Below are 14684 nucleotides of genomic sequence, written 5' to 3' on the forward strand. Positions count from 1 at the left end.
TGTAGTACTGTTTAATTCTACTTTGTATTGTACTGATGTTTAAATAAAGGGTTGAAGAAAGAAAAAAACAAAGTTCAAATTTGGGGAAATCGACGGCGCATTTGGAGGACAGCCGTCGTCGCGTCGCTGTGACGTAATCGGTCTCAAAACGCGTACTGTGCGGTCGCTGGATTGGGACGCAGGCGCAGACAGGAGGCGCTGCTCTGACTCGTACATGGGGCTGTGCTGCCCCCACGAGGACAGACGGTGCTCTCACAGTTCAGGACAGAGAGTCTGTATCATGTTCGTACTGAAGAGTGAAAGCTGTTCAAGTCTTCCAGCTGTTATTGAGACAACATAAGTGTGTGTTTCCATTAGACAGTGAGGCTGGATGAGGTAAATACCTGCAATCATCCAGCAAAGCAATGGGCAGCGCACAAGAGAGAAGAAGGCATGAAGTAATGAACTTCAGCAGTCCAGCTGGACGTGAACTTTCAATCAATCTCCAAAGGTTGATTCTGTTCATCTGGACGTTTTCAGTAGGAGAAACGTTTCGTGACTCCTTCAGTCTCAGCTGACTGCAGGTTTCAAGCTTATAAACAGGACATTTGACTGAAACCAGCCACTGAGGAACAATGGGCTGGGAGGGCAGTTCCTTCATCATGATTATGCAAATTCTCACCCTCGGTAACATCCCTGATAAAAAGACAGAAAAGTCTTGAATAAAATGTTAAACTTCGGAGGACGATAAACAAGTGCACACAGCACAGGTGAATGCAGATCCAACAGAAATAATCATAGTTCAAAGCTGCCATAAATATCAACGTTGAGCTGTCGGCATTTAAAACAGTTTTTAAAAACAGTTGCAAGACCTCCGCCGTGACCAGTTTCCTGTGGGGAGTTAGAGGGGACGAGTTCAGAGAAGGGCTTAAATCACCAGGATTAAGCCAAGTTTCAGTCACAAATAAGAAAACGTTAACCTGTCCTATATTACTCCGTAGTCACAGTTTCTCTCCACAGACTGCTGTCAGCCATGACACAGGTTGTTCCTCCGATTCTCTCCGTCACTCCGAGGGGGGCTCTGGTTGACGAGAAGTTTAAAGTGTTGGTCGAGAATCTTCCTCCAGGATGTCTGGTAACCGTCTGCTCCCTCCAAGAACAATTCAACTTTATTTACACAGCACCAAATCACAACAACAGTCACTTCAGGGCGCTTTATATTGTAAGGTAGAGCCTATTATACATACAGAGAAAAACCCAACAGTCATGTGACCCCCTATGAGCAGCACTTTGGCGACAGTGGGAAGGAAAAACTCACTTTTAACAGGAAGAAACCTCCAGCAGAACCAGGCTCAGGGAGGGGCGGGGCCATCTGCTGTGATTGGTTGGGGTGAGAGAAGGAAGACAGGATAAAGACATGCTGTGGAAGAGAGACGGGGGGCTGCATCTGGGACGCTGCAAACTTGTGATTGCGCCTCCGGCCGGATAAGATGGGGCCTGATTATTTAAGACCTTGTATGTGAGGAGCAGCATTTTGAATTCTGGATTTAACAGGAAGCCAAAACAGGAGAAATCTGCTCTCTCTTTCTAGTCCCTGTCAGGACTCTTGCTGCAGCATTTTGGATCAGCTGAAGGCTTTTCAGGGAGTTTTTAGGACTTCCTGATAATAATGAATTACAGTCGTCCAGCCTGGAAGTAATAAATGCATGAACTAGTTTTTCAGCGTCACTCTGAGACAGGATATTTCTAACTTTAGAGATGTTGCACAAATGGAAGAAAGCAGTCTTACATATTTGTTTAATATGTGCGTTGAAGGACATGTCCTGGTCAAAAATGACTCCAAGGTTCCTCACAGCGTTACTGGAGGCCAAGGTAATGCCATCCAGAGTAAGAATCTGCTTAGATACCATATTTCTAAGATTTTCAGGGCCGAGTACAATAACCTCAGTTTGATCTGAATTAAGAAGCAGAAAGTTAGCGGCCATCCAGGTCTTTATGTCTTTAAGACATTCCTGCAGTGTAACACAGTTTGGCATCTCTGCGTTAGTAATATGTCGATTTTTACATTAGATAATTCTTATTCTAATTCCTTTAGAATAAGAGAAAAAAGAGAAACCAAAAAATAGTTTAAAGTTAAAGAGGTACCTACATAGGGATTGTATGTCATAACGTAAGTATCTACACAGATATGTACCAGTTATAAACAAGTTATATATGCCATATAAAAGAGCAGGAGCAATGTGATCGGTGGTAGTGCACACTGAGTAAGAGGAAGGACTAGAAGTAGGAATGATGGCTGCATTATGCTACAATAAATACGTTCATAAACAGAGGTTAAATGTCCATAAATCGTCTTGAACCAAGGCGCACGCACACTGTGGGGACCCAAAAGCAGACTCAATACGAATTTTTTCTGGAACTGTGTAAAGATTTATTAATTTAACAGAGAAGATCAGGAACAACCGGGGAGACGAGAATCTAACTTAATGCCGAAGAAACCGGGAACAGAAACGCCCCGGGAAGCCTTGATCGGGACCGTGGGGAGCTGCAAGAGAAAGGGCAACAATTACTCGTGTGCAGGGCTGCAGAGTCACAACTACTCGAGAGTTAGAATATTGAGGCTTACAGAGTGAGACCGTGGGACTCGGACAGGAGGGTGTCCGTGGGAGAAATTCTAAGTGAGAAAAGTTTAAATTCATGTTGGCAATAAAAGAGCGGGGGCAGAAGGGTCTACAGGTCAATGAAACTGACGATGCTTTACTGCTTTGTGCTTGTTTTCATGTTACTCCACAAGGTCAGTGAAAGAACAAAGGTGCTAACCCCTGGACCAAAAGCAAATGGTCCAAGTGGGCGAGCTGCTGATTTTCAGATGGCAGGTCTACATCTAGAAGCACAATGAGCACAAACACCAACAACCAAAGTGAAGCATTAAGACAAAACTGTCAAACAGGATCCACACATCCTGCCACAAACACATGCAAGACAACTAAATTGGTCCACAGAATAGATGTAAACTGACTAAACTACGACACAAATCAGACAAAAACAGATGCAACATGATCACAAACAGACACATGTTGATGCAAAATGACTGAAATCACACGTGCAACACTTCCTACATATTTGACAACAGAAGAAAAACACAAACAAAGTTGGCATGTATTTTCATTTAGATTTCTTTTTTTATTTTAAAAATCAAGCGCCAAATCACAAAGTCTCCTCCCTGTTTGTACTGTAAGGTCAAAACCCTGCAGTACTACAGAGAACCCCAACAATCAAATGATTAAGTAAGAATGATTGAATGATTCTGTACACACACAGACACAGGCTGTTTATTCAGTTTAAGAGGAACAAGTACTGATAAAAACATCGATCAGTACTGATCGATGTTTTTATCAGTAGGGGAGACCGGGGATAGTTGTAACACTTCCAGTTTCTCCAATCAGGGCTAAGTTTCAAATGATGTGACTCATCCTGTGCATGCCCAACTCAGTTCTGCTATCACATGTGAAAAATCAGCACATTTTGTCAAACACAGACAATTTAACACAAAAAAAAGTAAGTTTTTCTACTTTATTTCAATGTTTAATAGCATTATCTGCTTTGCAGTTAAACTCATCAAACTTGAATTATGTTATTTGTATGTCTGTGGGGATAAATTCTGTCTTTAGTGCTAATGTTTTAGCCGTTGGCTGTAATGTTAGCGAGTTCATGGCTGTAGGAGTCTGGGTCAGTTGTAACAATAATGCAGATGTTACCACACTATTACTTTAACTTATATTAAACAAGTTGGGGCAACGACATCAGCAGAGAGAGGTTCACTGGTCGCTTTTGTATATGCGGTTAATGCCATTGGCAACACAATTCCTCCACTGTTTGTGTTCCCACACATACATTATGCAGACCACTGTGTCAGAGATGGACCAGTAGGAAGTACTGGTAGTGGAAATAAATCAGGATGGGTGCAAGAAACAGATTTCCTCATCTTTCTGAAGCACTTTGCAAACCACACCAAGGTAAGCCAGGATAAAAAGTAATGGAATTGCGATGCTGGTGAACAACTACATTTTTTCAGCTTCATTGTTATGTTTAAAATTGGTGCAAGAGTTGTAGGTTATAATGCCCACTGAGCCAATGAGGCCAACCTCGAGGAAGACCAACCAAAATTAATGAAATATTCAGTTGCAGAAAATTCCATAATTTGTCTTTTGGGGGGTTGGAATATGTTCAAAAGTTAATGTCTGCATTCTGTCACACACACGGCTACATAAATGGATCTCTGCACAACTCCTCCATCTAATGCGCAGCACACAGTGCAGCAGTCGCAGCCTGCAGCACGTCCTCCACAGTGGAAATAACAGTTTCTCTGTAATCATCTGGATGCTTATAATTGATATATTTCTTTGTAAGTTTGTAATAAACTGTATTGTTTTATTAGTTCTGTGTGTTACTGTGTTTATTGGAGTGACTGTGACCACAACACTTCCTCTGGGATGACTAAACATTCTGGTGGGGATAAAGGAAGCGTCGGTGACGTGTCCGTGACACAGCAGCAGCTGTCACCTGTTTTCAGCGTGGGCAGATCTGAACTCTGATCTCGTCTGATGTTTACAGAAAGGCCTGATTCTGTCAGTCGTTTAACATGATGTGACTGTTGCTCATTCTCAGCCAATCATCACCTTTCCCTGGAAACTCGGCTGATGGGTTTTGTACGGATTATTAACCCTCGGCCAGGATGCAAGGCTGCATTAAAGCTTGCTGATTAGAGGCGTGGCCTCTTTGACTGACGGGTGGATGCGACGCTGGCGGCTGCAGCTGCCCGCGGCCTGCCTGAACAGAACGATATTACAGCATTATAGCGAAGGAGCGATCCAGACGAACGACTCTGTGTTTTTAATCCTTTTAATCTCAGTTCTGTGAAACATCAATAATAAAACTTTTCCACGTTCGTGCTGCTGTCAGGATCCCGCTGCACACAAACATATTAACACAAAACCCGAGGGCAGTCCAGGAAGTAGATCCTGCGTGATCGGCGCCTGATGGATGTGGCTAACGTCTGGAGCTACAGCAGCTTCTGCTTCTTGCGAGCCTGAAACTGCTGCGTTTTGCTTTTGATGGATCTGACGAGCAGCGACAGACTCGGGTCCATCTGCGTCGTTGTCGCCCGAGCGTCAGACTCTGCTTCCCGACTTTTCCTGTCGCTCTCCGCCTGCGTGGGCGTGACCTCCTGAGCGCCCTCCAGGCGCCGCTGCTGCTCCTCCCGCCGGCGCTGCTTCTCGGCTACGATGCTCTGCGTGGCTTTGGTCTTCTTGTAGCTGGGGTGGGAGGGGTCCAGGTTGAAGAGATGGGAGGTGAACATGGCCTGGAAACGAGGGTCTTTAACGTCCACCTGCAGAGAGGGAGAGACGGGACATTTAGCTCCAGGTGTATCGTAAGGTCAGTTTCACGCACACCTGAGCCTGGATTGGCCCAGACGGGTCTGAAGGTCAGCGCCATCGTTTCCCACTGCGGTCACATCATGTGACCTGCTGCCATCAGCCAAACGATGCAGACCAACCAATCCTGCACAAACAGACTGAGGAGCGGCCGTTTGCCCCGAGCGTGACCTCCATCACCCCCACCCACCCAATGCTACATGCAGAATAACTCCATCACTGCACTCAAACTTAATCACTAAGGTTAATCATTTATTTATGATTAACCACGCCCCCTCCCGCCACAACAGTAGGCCAAACGAAGCGCAAGGAGCGTCAGCTACAGTGGGGCAAAAAAGTATTTAGTCAGCCACCGATTGTGCAAGTTCCCCCACCTAAAATGATGACAGAGGTCAGTAATTTGCACCAGAGGTACACTTCAACTGTGAGAGACAGAATGTGAAAAAAAAAAATCCATGAATCCACATGGTAGGATTTGTAAAGAATTTATTGGTAAATCAGGGTGGAAAATAAGTATTTGGTCAATAACAAAAATACAACTCAATACTTTGTAACATAACCTTTGTTGGCAATAACAGAGGTCAAACGTTTACTATAGGTCTTTACCAGGTTTGCACACACAGTAGCTGGTATTTTGGCCCATTCCTCCATGCAGATCTTCTCGAGAGCAGTGATGTTTTGGGGCTGTCGCCGAGCAACACGGACTTTCAACTCCCGCCACAGATTTTCTATGGGGTTGAGGTCTGGAGACTGGCTAGGCCACTCCAGGACTTTCAAATGCTTCTTACGGAGCCACTCCTTTGTTGCCCGGGCGGTGTGTTTTGGATCATTGTCATGTTGGAAGACCCAGCCTCGTTTCATCTTCAAAGTTCTCACTGATGGAAGGAGGTTTTGGCTCAAAATCTCACGATACATGGCCCCATTCATTCTGTCCTTAACACGGATCAGTCGTCCTGTCCCCTTGGCAGAAAAACAGCCCCATAGCATGATGTTTCCACCCCCATGCTTCACAGTAGGTATGGTGTTCTTGGGATGCAACTCAGTATTCTTCTTCCTCCAAACACGACGAGTTGAGTTTATACCAAAAAGTTCTACTTTGGTTTCATCTGACCACATGACATTCTCCCAATCCTCTGCTGTATCATCCATGTGCTCTCTGGCAAACTTCAGACGGGCCTGGACATGCACTGGCTTCAGCAGCGGAACACGTCTGGCACTGCGGGATTTGATTCCCTGCCGTTGTAGTGTGTTACTGATGGTGACCTTTGTTACTTTGGTCCCAGCTCTCTGCAGGTCATTCACCAGGTCCCCCCGTGTGGTTCTGGGATCTTTGCTCACCGTTCTCATGATCATTTTGACCCCACGGGATGAGATCTTGCGTGGAGCCCCAGATCGAGGGAGATTATCAGTGGTCTTGTATGTCTTCCATTTTCTGATGATTGCTCCCACAGTTGATTTTTTCACACCAAGCTGCTTGCCTATTGTAGATTCACTCTTCCCAGTCTGGTGCAGGTCTACAATACTTTTCCTGGTGTCCTTCGAAAGCTCTTTGGTCTTGGCCATGGCGGAGTTTGGAGTCTGACTGTTTGAGGCTGTGGACAGGTGTCTTTTATACAGATGATGAGTTCAAACAGGTGCCATTCATACAGGTAACGAGTGGGGGACAGAAAAGCTTCTTACAGAAGACGTTACAGGTCTGTGAGAGCCAGAGATTTTCCTTGTTTGAGGTGACCAAATACTTATTTTCCACCCTGATTTACCAATAAATTCTTTACAAATCCTACCATGTGGATTCATGGATTTTTTTTTTTCACATTCTGTCTCTCACAGTTGAAGTGTACCTCTGGTGCAAATTACTGACCTCTGTCATCATTTTAGGTGGGGGAACTTGCACAATCGGTGGCTGACTAAATACTTTTTTGCCCCACTGTATGGTTCGTACGTCCTGTGTTGTCGGTTGCAACGTTAGATCACGCGATCGTGAAGGCAAGAAGCTGGAAAATCGCCTCTCTTTCCATCGTTTCCCCTCCTGGAGGCAACGGGAGTTTTCTCACGTATCCGATATTACTAAACGAAGACGTCAGGCTTGGATTGCAGCGCTCACACGAGCGGATATCGACTTCTCTGCCATCCCTCGTTTTTTGTTGGTTTGCTCGCGGCATTTTCTTTCCGCTGACTTCTAAATAAATTCATAGGTCTCTTAACAGGCTTTTAGTGTTATTTTGAATGCGCTGAGGTCATAGGTCATTAGATAAAACATCCTAATGTGGGATGCTGCAGAGCCACGTCGTGTTGACGGAGTAGCTTATTATTTGGCATTATTGCAGGCAAACCAGCATATGAGCGTGGGTGTAACAAAGCCAGACTGGGCTCCAACGCTGCCCACGGGGCACGAGCTGACTGACCGGCACACAGCGCTGCTTGATGAGGTTGTGAAGGTTTGCTGTGTTTTGGTGAACATGTGCCCAGTGTGGTTGTCAAACCAGGGCCAATGACACTTGCTCTTGTTGAATATTCATAAAACTGCTGTGTTGCGTTTACAGTTCATTGTAAATAATTGTACTTTCTGTGAAGCGGTTTCAGTAAAACAGAAAAGAAAAGTCTGTTACTTAGCAAGAACAGCTGGCATCGCTCGTGGATCGTTCATCTAGAGCTGCTGAGGAGAAGTTAATGTTATGAGCGACCTCTGGCTGTATCCTGGTCACATGGTCAACGCACTCACAACGGCCAAATCTCGTACCCAACCGTTTGTGAATCAGATGTGCGCCGTGTATGCGCCGACTCCACAGACAAGGCACGCGAAAATATGGGGATAGGACAACGGCGGTAGGCTGCCCGGGTTTCCGCTCCACTGCCTTTTTTCAGACGGGTCCACATTACCGATGCACGCCGTTTTTCTTCCAGTTACTGTCTCTTGGCGTCCGGTCGCGATACAGCCCTTTGTCTCTTGCGCTGGTTTTAAGGTTCTGACGCTCCTGCTTCCAACACAGTGTGTTTTGATTTGTGGCCTTCTGACATGGCGCCGCAATCCCACAATGCACTGCGGCGCGACGTCAACTCCAAAGCCCTATTGTCTGTAAAAGCAGGGAGCCTGAATGTTGTTGAACTCCTACTGTGGCCAACAGCGAGCCTGGATCACTGCAGCTCATCAGCTCAGCTGTGAGTTCAGCTGTTCTCGGCCTCGTGTTCACAGCAGCACGTTGTTCGCTTTCATTTGAATCCTGTTCAGTTCAGGCGACCACAGAACCACAGAGGTCAAAGGTTAAGCTGGCGCCTCGCTACAGTTTTCAGCCGGCAGCCATTGAGAGTATGCTCACCTGGAAGTGGTCGTCCTCCGGCAGCTCCTCCCCTTTCTTCAGCAGCTTCTTCCTCTTCTTCTTGCTCAGGTTCTGCTGCTCCACGATCTTGTCGTAGTTGAAGTGTTTGTGTTTGTCGTCGTCGTCCATCAGCAGAGCCATCTGAGCCTGGAAACACACACACAGTTTACGTGGGACAGGCCGAAACGATCAGATCCAGAACCGGCCCGGCCGAGCCGCGACCTCTGACCTTCTGTTTCTGCAGCTCCTCCTCCTCCTCGGCCGTCCGTCGCTCTTCCTCCTGCTTCTTCTTTTTCTTCCCTTTCTGTTTCTTCTTCATGTCTGCAGAGACAAAATCAGAGACCCTGAAGCTCTGTTGGTGGACACACACACACACACACACACACACACACACACACACACACACACACACACGTGCACACACACGTGCACACACACACACACACACACACACACACAAAAACACAAACACACACACACACGAACACAAACACATACACACACGCACACACACACACGCACACACACGCACGCACGCACCTGCAGCACCGAGCTCCTCGGAGAAGAAGGGGTCGCTGAGGTCGACGTCTGAAGGAAGCTCGTCGTTGCTGAGCGCTCCCTCGGCTCCCTGATGAGGAGAAACCATCAGACAGGTCGGTGACATCATCACACTTGGATATGATCGGCGTGAATACAAACGTCTCAGGCTCAGCGTAAAGAGGCTCAGAGGCGTTCGTCAGTAGCCAATCAGGCTGCAGCCTCAGGATGATGTAAGCAACACGTGTTGGACTGAAACCAGAACAAACAGCGTCTGAACTGCTCCAATAACCTGCATTATCCGGGACCCGGACCAGAAGCTCAGGGCTGGTTTATAATTACTTATAATTATAATTACAGCTGATCACAGATAATCTGGCGCGCCTGCAGTGTCAGCCTCACTCGGCGAACTGCTGATGTTCGGTTTTCCAAAACCGATTCAGGAAATTGATCCGACATGTCAAAGTAAAAGCAGCAGCTCTCACAGCGGAGCATCGTGGACTCCACATCGAGTGATGTAAGAATGCTGCTACTAACGAAAGCTGGAACGTTCCATCCAACAAAGACGCCGTTTGCGTCTGCAAGCCACGCCCTCACCTGTTCACTCTCACACTTCTTCTGCTTCTTCTTCTCTCTCTTCTTCTGCAGGAACTCCTCCCAGGGCGTCAGCACGTCTTTGGCCTCCAGCTTCTTCTTCACCAGCTGCTCCGTCATCTCCTTCAGGCCTGCGGCGTGGAGAAAAACACTTTTAAAACAAGCCCCGCCTTCAGGCCCGACCTCTCCTCGTGTTAAGAAAGCAGGAAGTGAGGCTGCGTGCTCGTACCTGGCACCCAGGTGACCTCCATCTCCATGTCTTTGTCCTCCTGCACCTTCTTCTCTTTCTCCTGGATGCCTTTCAGCAGCTCTCTGTACTTGGAGATCTGCTCCTCGCTCTTCGTCTTCTTCTCCTGCGCCTCCACGACGCGCTCGTCTGTCCGGCACAAACACAGCACACCTGCTCGGCGCCGCTTTCACATTTCAGCAGTCAGAAAACTGTCATGTTCTCGTGTTTCTCACCTGCCGCCGTCTTCACGTCCTCTTCAAAGGCTCCGTCACCACCGCCTTCCTCCTCCTCTTCGCTGGAGGAGGCCAGGTAGGCTCTGAAGTCCATGTCCAGCAGCTCGTCTTTGTTGAACTTCCTGTTTAGGGCCGTCACGCGCTCGTGATCGGTTTCATCCCACGTCAGCTGCACCTGATCGGGTCGACACAAACACGTCACCGCCTGCTGCACGGAGCTCCTGCCCTGACGTCAGCTCTGAGTAACAAACTTCATTCGCACAGGTGAACCCGCCTGACATCATCACACCTGTAAAGTCTGCCAACACTCTTCCTGTCGCCTCTGATGGCGAGTGTCGGGGAAGCGCTTACCTTCGAGGTGGCGGTCGCAGACGAGGTGAAGAGCTTGGGCGTGTAGGCCGACAGGTTTACGTCCGTCGCCGCGTCTTTGGGCTCCTCGTCAAACTTCACGTCATCGGGAACGAAGCTGCTCGTATCAGGAGAAGAGGACAAGCCGTGAGATCCTTTAACGAGCTTCTAAAGTCGATGATCGACATTGAAGCTGAACAACATGACGCGTTTGGCTTTCATCAACAAGCTGGAACAAATCTGTGTGTAACTATTGGATGATTAACGCGCGCGTCATCATGGTGACCCTGCAGCGCGTGCACTCTGACCTTTGACTGAACTAAAGTTCATGGATGGAAGCTCAGCTGGGGAATGTTAAATACTCAGATCCTGGCTTCCCTGCAGACGTCCGATTCAGGAACGACTACATCTACAAACCTTCATTATGGAATAACTGAAGTGGGGAAAGCTGAAGTTTATCAACAGGAACACATGAGTCACTTTAGTCTGCTCGCTGACACGCAGGTCCGAGCGCAGCTAGCGTGAGCCTGACGTGCGCGCGTTTGCCGTTTGCTGACGTACCGCAGGTCGAGGACGGAGCAGCTGCTCTCGTACTCGTAGCCGTCGCACTCCTCGTAGATCTTCGCCGCCGTCTGGGCCGAGTCGCACTCCGCCACGGCGTAGAAATACTTCAGACGCTTGAACTGGTAGTCCCGCAGCTTCTCCCTGTAAACCCTGAGAGCACACAACACCCATGACCGTCTGACAGGTCAGCAGGGAGCCCCGCCCACCTGATACTGCACAGCTGTTTTTAAGTGTACACAGAATCACTGGTGTCCAAATGCAGCTTGTTTCAAAGCAATAAGGTTACAGTTACAGCCACTTCATTAGGTACACCTGTGCATCTGCTCGTTAATGCAAATACCTGATCAGCCAATCACAGGGCAGCAGCTCAGCGCATGCAGACATGCTGAAGTTTAAACTGACCCGACTGATGAAGAAAGGAGGTTTCAGAGACCATGAACGTGTCACGGTTGTGTTTCTGCTGATCTGCAGCGAGCAGCAGCTCCCTGAGTGAAACGCTAGCAGAGGCGCCGCTGTGATGGCGTGGAGCGCTGCTCCAGCAAAGCTCAGGTCATCTCAGACGGTTTCTAGAACACCACGATGAGTTTGCTGCACTCACTACAGCACCTGTGTGATGATGTCATGATGATGTCACTCCAGCAGATGTTGAATCTGATGCATGCAGGGTGTACCTAATGAAGTGGCCTGCATATTCATGTAATCCACCTTTTATGTTGAAAAGCCAACAAACGTCCCGCCGGTGCCGAACCGTCAGAGCCGACGCAGCCTCATGACACAAACTTTCCCACGAGCTGCTCGACTAACAAAGTCTGGCTGAAAACTGCATCTAAATCCCGCCTCTCTGTGACATCATCATTACCTCTCCTCCTCCGTGTCGTCCTCCGAGTCGTCGGGCAGCGCCTTCAGCTCCATCGGTCCCTGACTCTCCTCCGCCTTCAGCCTCTCCTCCCCAAACTCTGACGGGTAGATCTGCAAGCATAACCCAGCACGCACTGTGCTGATCATCAGCACTTCCCGGCTCCGCCCACACACAGACAAACCCACGCAGGTCTCCTTACCTTCACAGAGAGCACGGCGCCGCCTTTGGGCGTGAAGGATTGGAGCAGAGCCAGCAGGTCTCGGGCCTTCAGCCGGTCCCAGTCCATGTTGCAGACGGCGAGCCGCGCCGACACCTAACGCGGTGAGATCGTGTTAGCAACGTTTCCTGGTGGCGCAGACTAACCTTTGACCTTCAGCCTTTACCGCACACAGCATCACCTCGTCGCTCCGCGGCGCGTCTTTGCACAGCTCCCCCCAGTCGTGTTCGATCTCCTCTTCCTCTTTCCTCAGGATGGCGCCCACGTCGTCCTCGTCGTCTTCGTCCGAGCTCGTCTCGATGTTGCCCTTCCCCCGGGCCAGATCCGGCCCGCTGTCGCTGTCGTCCCCCGAATCCAGGCCCGACTCCTCTTCATCAGATCCACTCGCCTCGTCACTCTGCGCCTCCTCCTCCTCCTCATCAGAGACGCTTAGGTCATCTTCATCCTCCTCTGCAGACCGCTGCTCGTCATCATCTTCAACACCTGCATCAGCATCGAACAGAAGAGAGACGGTCAAATCGTTTCTGACACGCTTACCTGAGCAGGGTCAAAGGTCACCTGGACACCCCTCAATCATCCACACAGTGTTGCTATGGTAACGGCGTGTTTTTACCAGAAGTTCATTAACATGAAAACATCTCCTGACCTTCAGAGAGACTCGCTGCTCCTTTAGGCTGCTCTGCTTTGGCGCCGCCAACGTCCTTCTTCTTCTTCACCTCTGCTGCTTCCTCCCCCTCGGAGTCGGACAGTTTGTAGAAGCGCTTCAGGTCCTCAGCGGAGGTGTGGTTGATGGGCCGCCCTCGCTTGTCCACCGTGTACTTGACCTTGAAGCGCTCGTCGTGGAACATGGACTGAAAGCGTTTGTCGATCTTGACTTTGCGCTCCCTCTCTGGCATCTCCCAGAACCGCGGGTCCTTCTGGACCCGGAGGAAGCGCTCGTCCCCGTCTGGGCGTTTTTTGGACGACATGGCGGTAAAATCCCAGCGTCACCTGCAGAACAGAAACCAGTTAAAAACCACGTTTCACACCGAGCTGGTTTCTGCTCGGACGTCAAACCCAACCCCCAGCCTCTTGATGGACACACGTGTGGCATTCAGGGTCATTCAGTAATCCTCATTACTACGATCACCGGCTCTTATGAGGTCGTAGAACTGAAAACGCTCACGTTTTAAAACACAATTTTAATGCCAACAACAATGACACGGAGCAAAGAAACGTGCAGTGGTGGACAACATGAACTCTGTGATGTCAGTGTGTACAGCGCCAGTCCTTCTTCTTCGTGACCTCCGCTGGATCTTCTGGTCCTGAAGGACGGAGACTCGCTCCTGCCTCCTCCGAGCTCCAGGCAGACCACAGTTTGTCCCCCGTGCAGGAGCAGTGTGGAGACAGTCTGTGCAGCAGGCCGGTCCAGTGGACGGAACGGCTGCCTCACAGCTCTGGGTTAGAACCTGCTGGTTGTCCCGGCTCCTGCCTGGGTTCCCTCTGAGTTCTCCAGCTTCCTGCTACATGCTGCGTTTACAGGTGCCGGCTGACAGACCGGCGACCTGCCCGGGTGGACCCGCCTCTCGCGGTGTGAGCGCTGGGACAGGCTCCAGGCTTCCAGGCTGTGATCGTCCGAGGAGGCAGGAGCTGAGGTCCAGCTGAGGTCACGAGAGGTCAGCGGCGTGTAAACACGCCCCTTATTTCTCACTGTCATCACAGACGTGTGCGAACCGACGCAGCAACCGGTGATGACCTCACAGGTATCAGTGTCGTTGAGCCGCGATGAGCTCAGACTGCAGCGCCCAGACGGTTCTTATCGATCTCACCGTTTTATTGATCTGACGGTTTTGAATCGTTCTCTGTGCTCTTGTCTGTTTCATCCTCTGAAACTTTTGGAGGTTTTAAAGAGGATCAGGTTTGAAATCATCGCTCAGTTTGCGCCGCACACCTCAGCCTGGCTTTCTGTTTTCATGTTTACAACCTGGAGACACCGGAAATAGCTGAGAGCACAGGAAACACTTGAGAGGACCGGAAACAGCACGTCTACGCTTGAAACATCTGAAACACCTGAAACAACGCGAGCTTTAAATTAAACTTAGAAACTGGTGAAACTTTACCGACACAGTGTCCGCTCCTCCGCGATCTCACACACGTGTTTACCCAGCTTGCAACGCTGTAGCATCATCTGCTCCGCCCCGCCCCTTTCTCTAAGGCGAGCGAAGTGGGACAAACAGGAGCGAAACGCGGTTTAAACACAGCGTGACACGGCAAACAACAAACGCAAATTATTTTATTAATTTAATTAATTTGATTAAATTAACTTATTAATTTAATTATCACTGTATTGTTTATATATTATTTTATTTAATTTAAGTCATTTTATTTTGATC

At 48.9% G+C, this 14684-nt stretch overlaps 1 protein-coding gene across 3 annotated transcripts; it reads right to left on the reverse strand.

The window, feature by feature from the left end:
- Window positions 1-4867: 4867 nt before the first annotated feature.
- esf1 (ESF1 nucleolar pre-rRNA processing protein) lies at window positions 4868-14536 on the reverse strand. Of its 3 annotated transcripts, none has more exons than XM_026169470.2 (14): window positions 14412-14536; window positions 12959-13302; window positions 12494-12795; window positions 12295-12408; window positions 12096-12205; window positions 11234-11386; window positions 10676-10790; window positions 10325-10499; window positions 10092-10238; window positions 9866-9993; window positions 9272-9359; window positions 8961-9052; window positions 8732-8878; window positions 4868-5368 (listed from the first exon to the last, which is right to left on the reverse strand). In XM_026169470.2, exons 2-14 carry the CDS (start codon window positions 13278-13280, stop codon window positions 5042-5044), a joined length of 2220 nt encoding a protein of 739 aa, XP_026025255.2. In that variant the 5' UTR covers window positions 13281-13302; window positions 14412-14536; the 3' UTR covers window positions 4868-5041. The 3 variants fall into 3 exon arrangements, with proteins under 3 accessions (XP_026025255.2, XP_080158407.1, XP_026025257.2); XM_080302281.1 differs by having other exon boundaries at window positions 14416-14441; XM_026169472.2 differs by lacking the exon at window positions 14412-14536 and adding an exon at window positions 14121-14259.
- Window positions 14537-14684: the final 148 nt, after the last annotated feature.

This window comes from Astatotilapia calliptera, chromosome 6, assembly GCF_964374335.1.
Source record: "Astatotilapia calliptera chromosome 6, fAstCal68.1, whole genome shotgun sequence".
NCBI lineage: Eukaryota > Metazoa > Chordata > Actinopteri > Cichliformes > Cichlidae > Astatotilapia > Astatotilapia calliptera.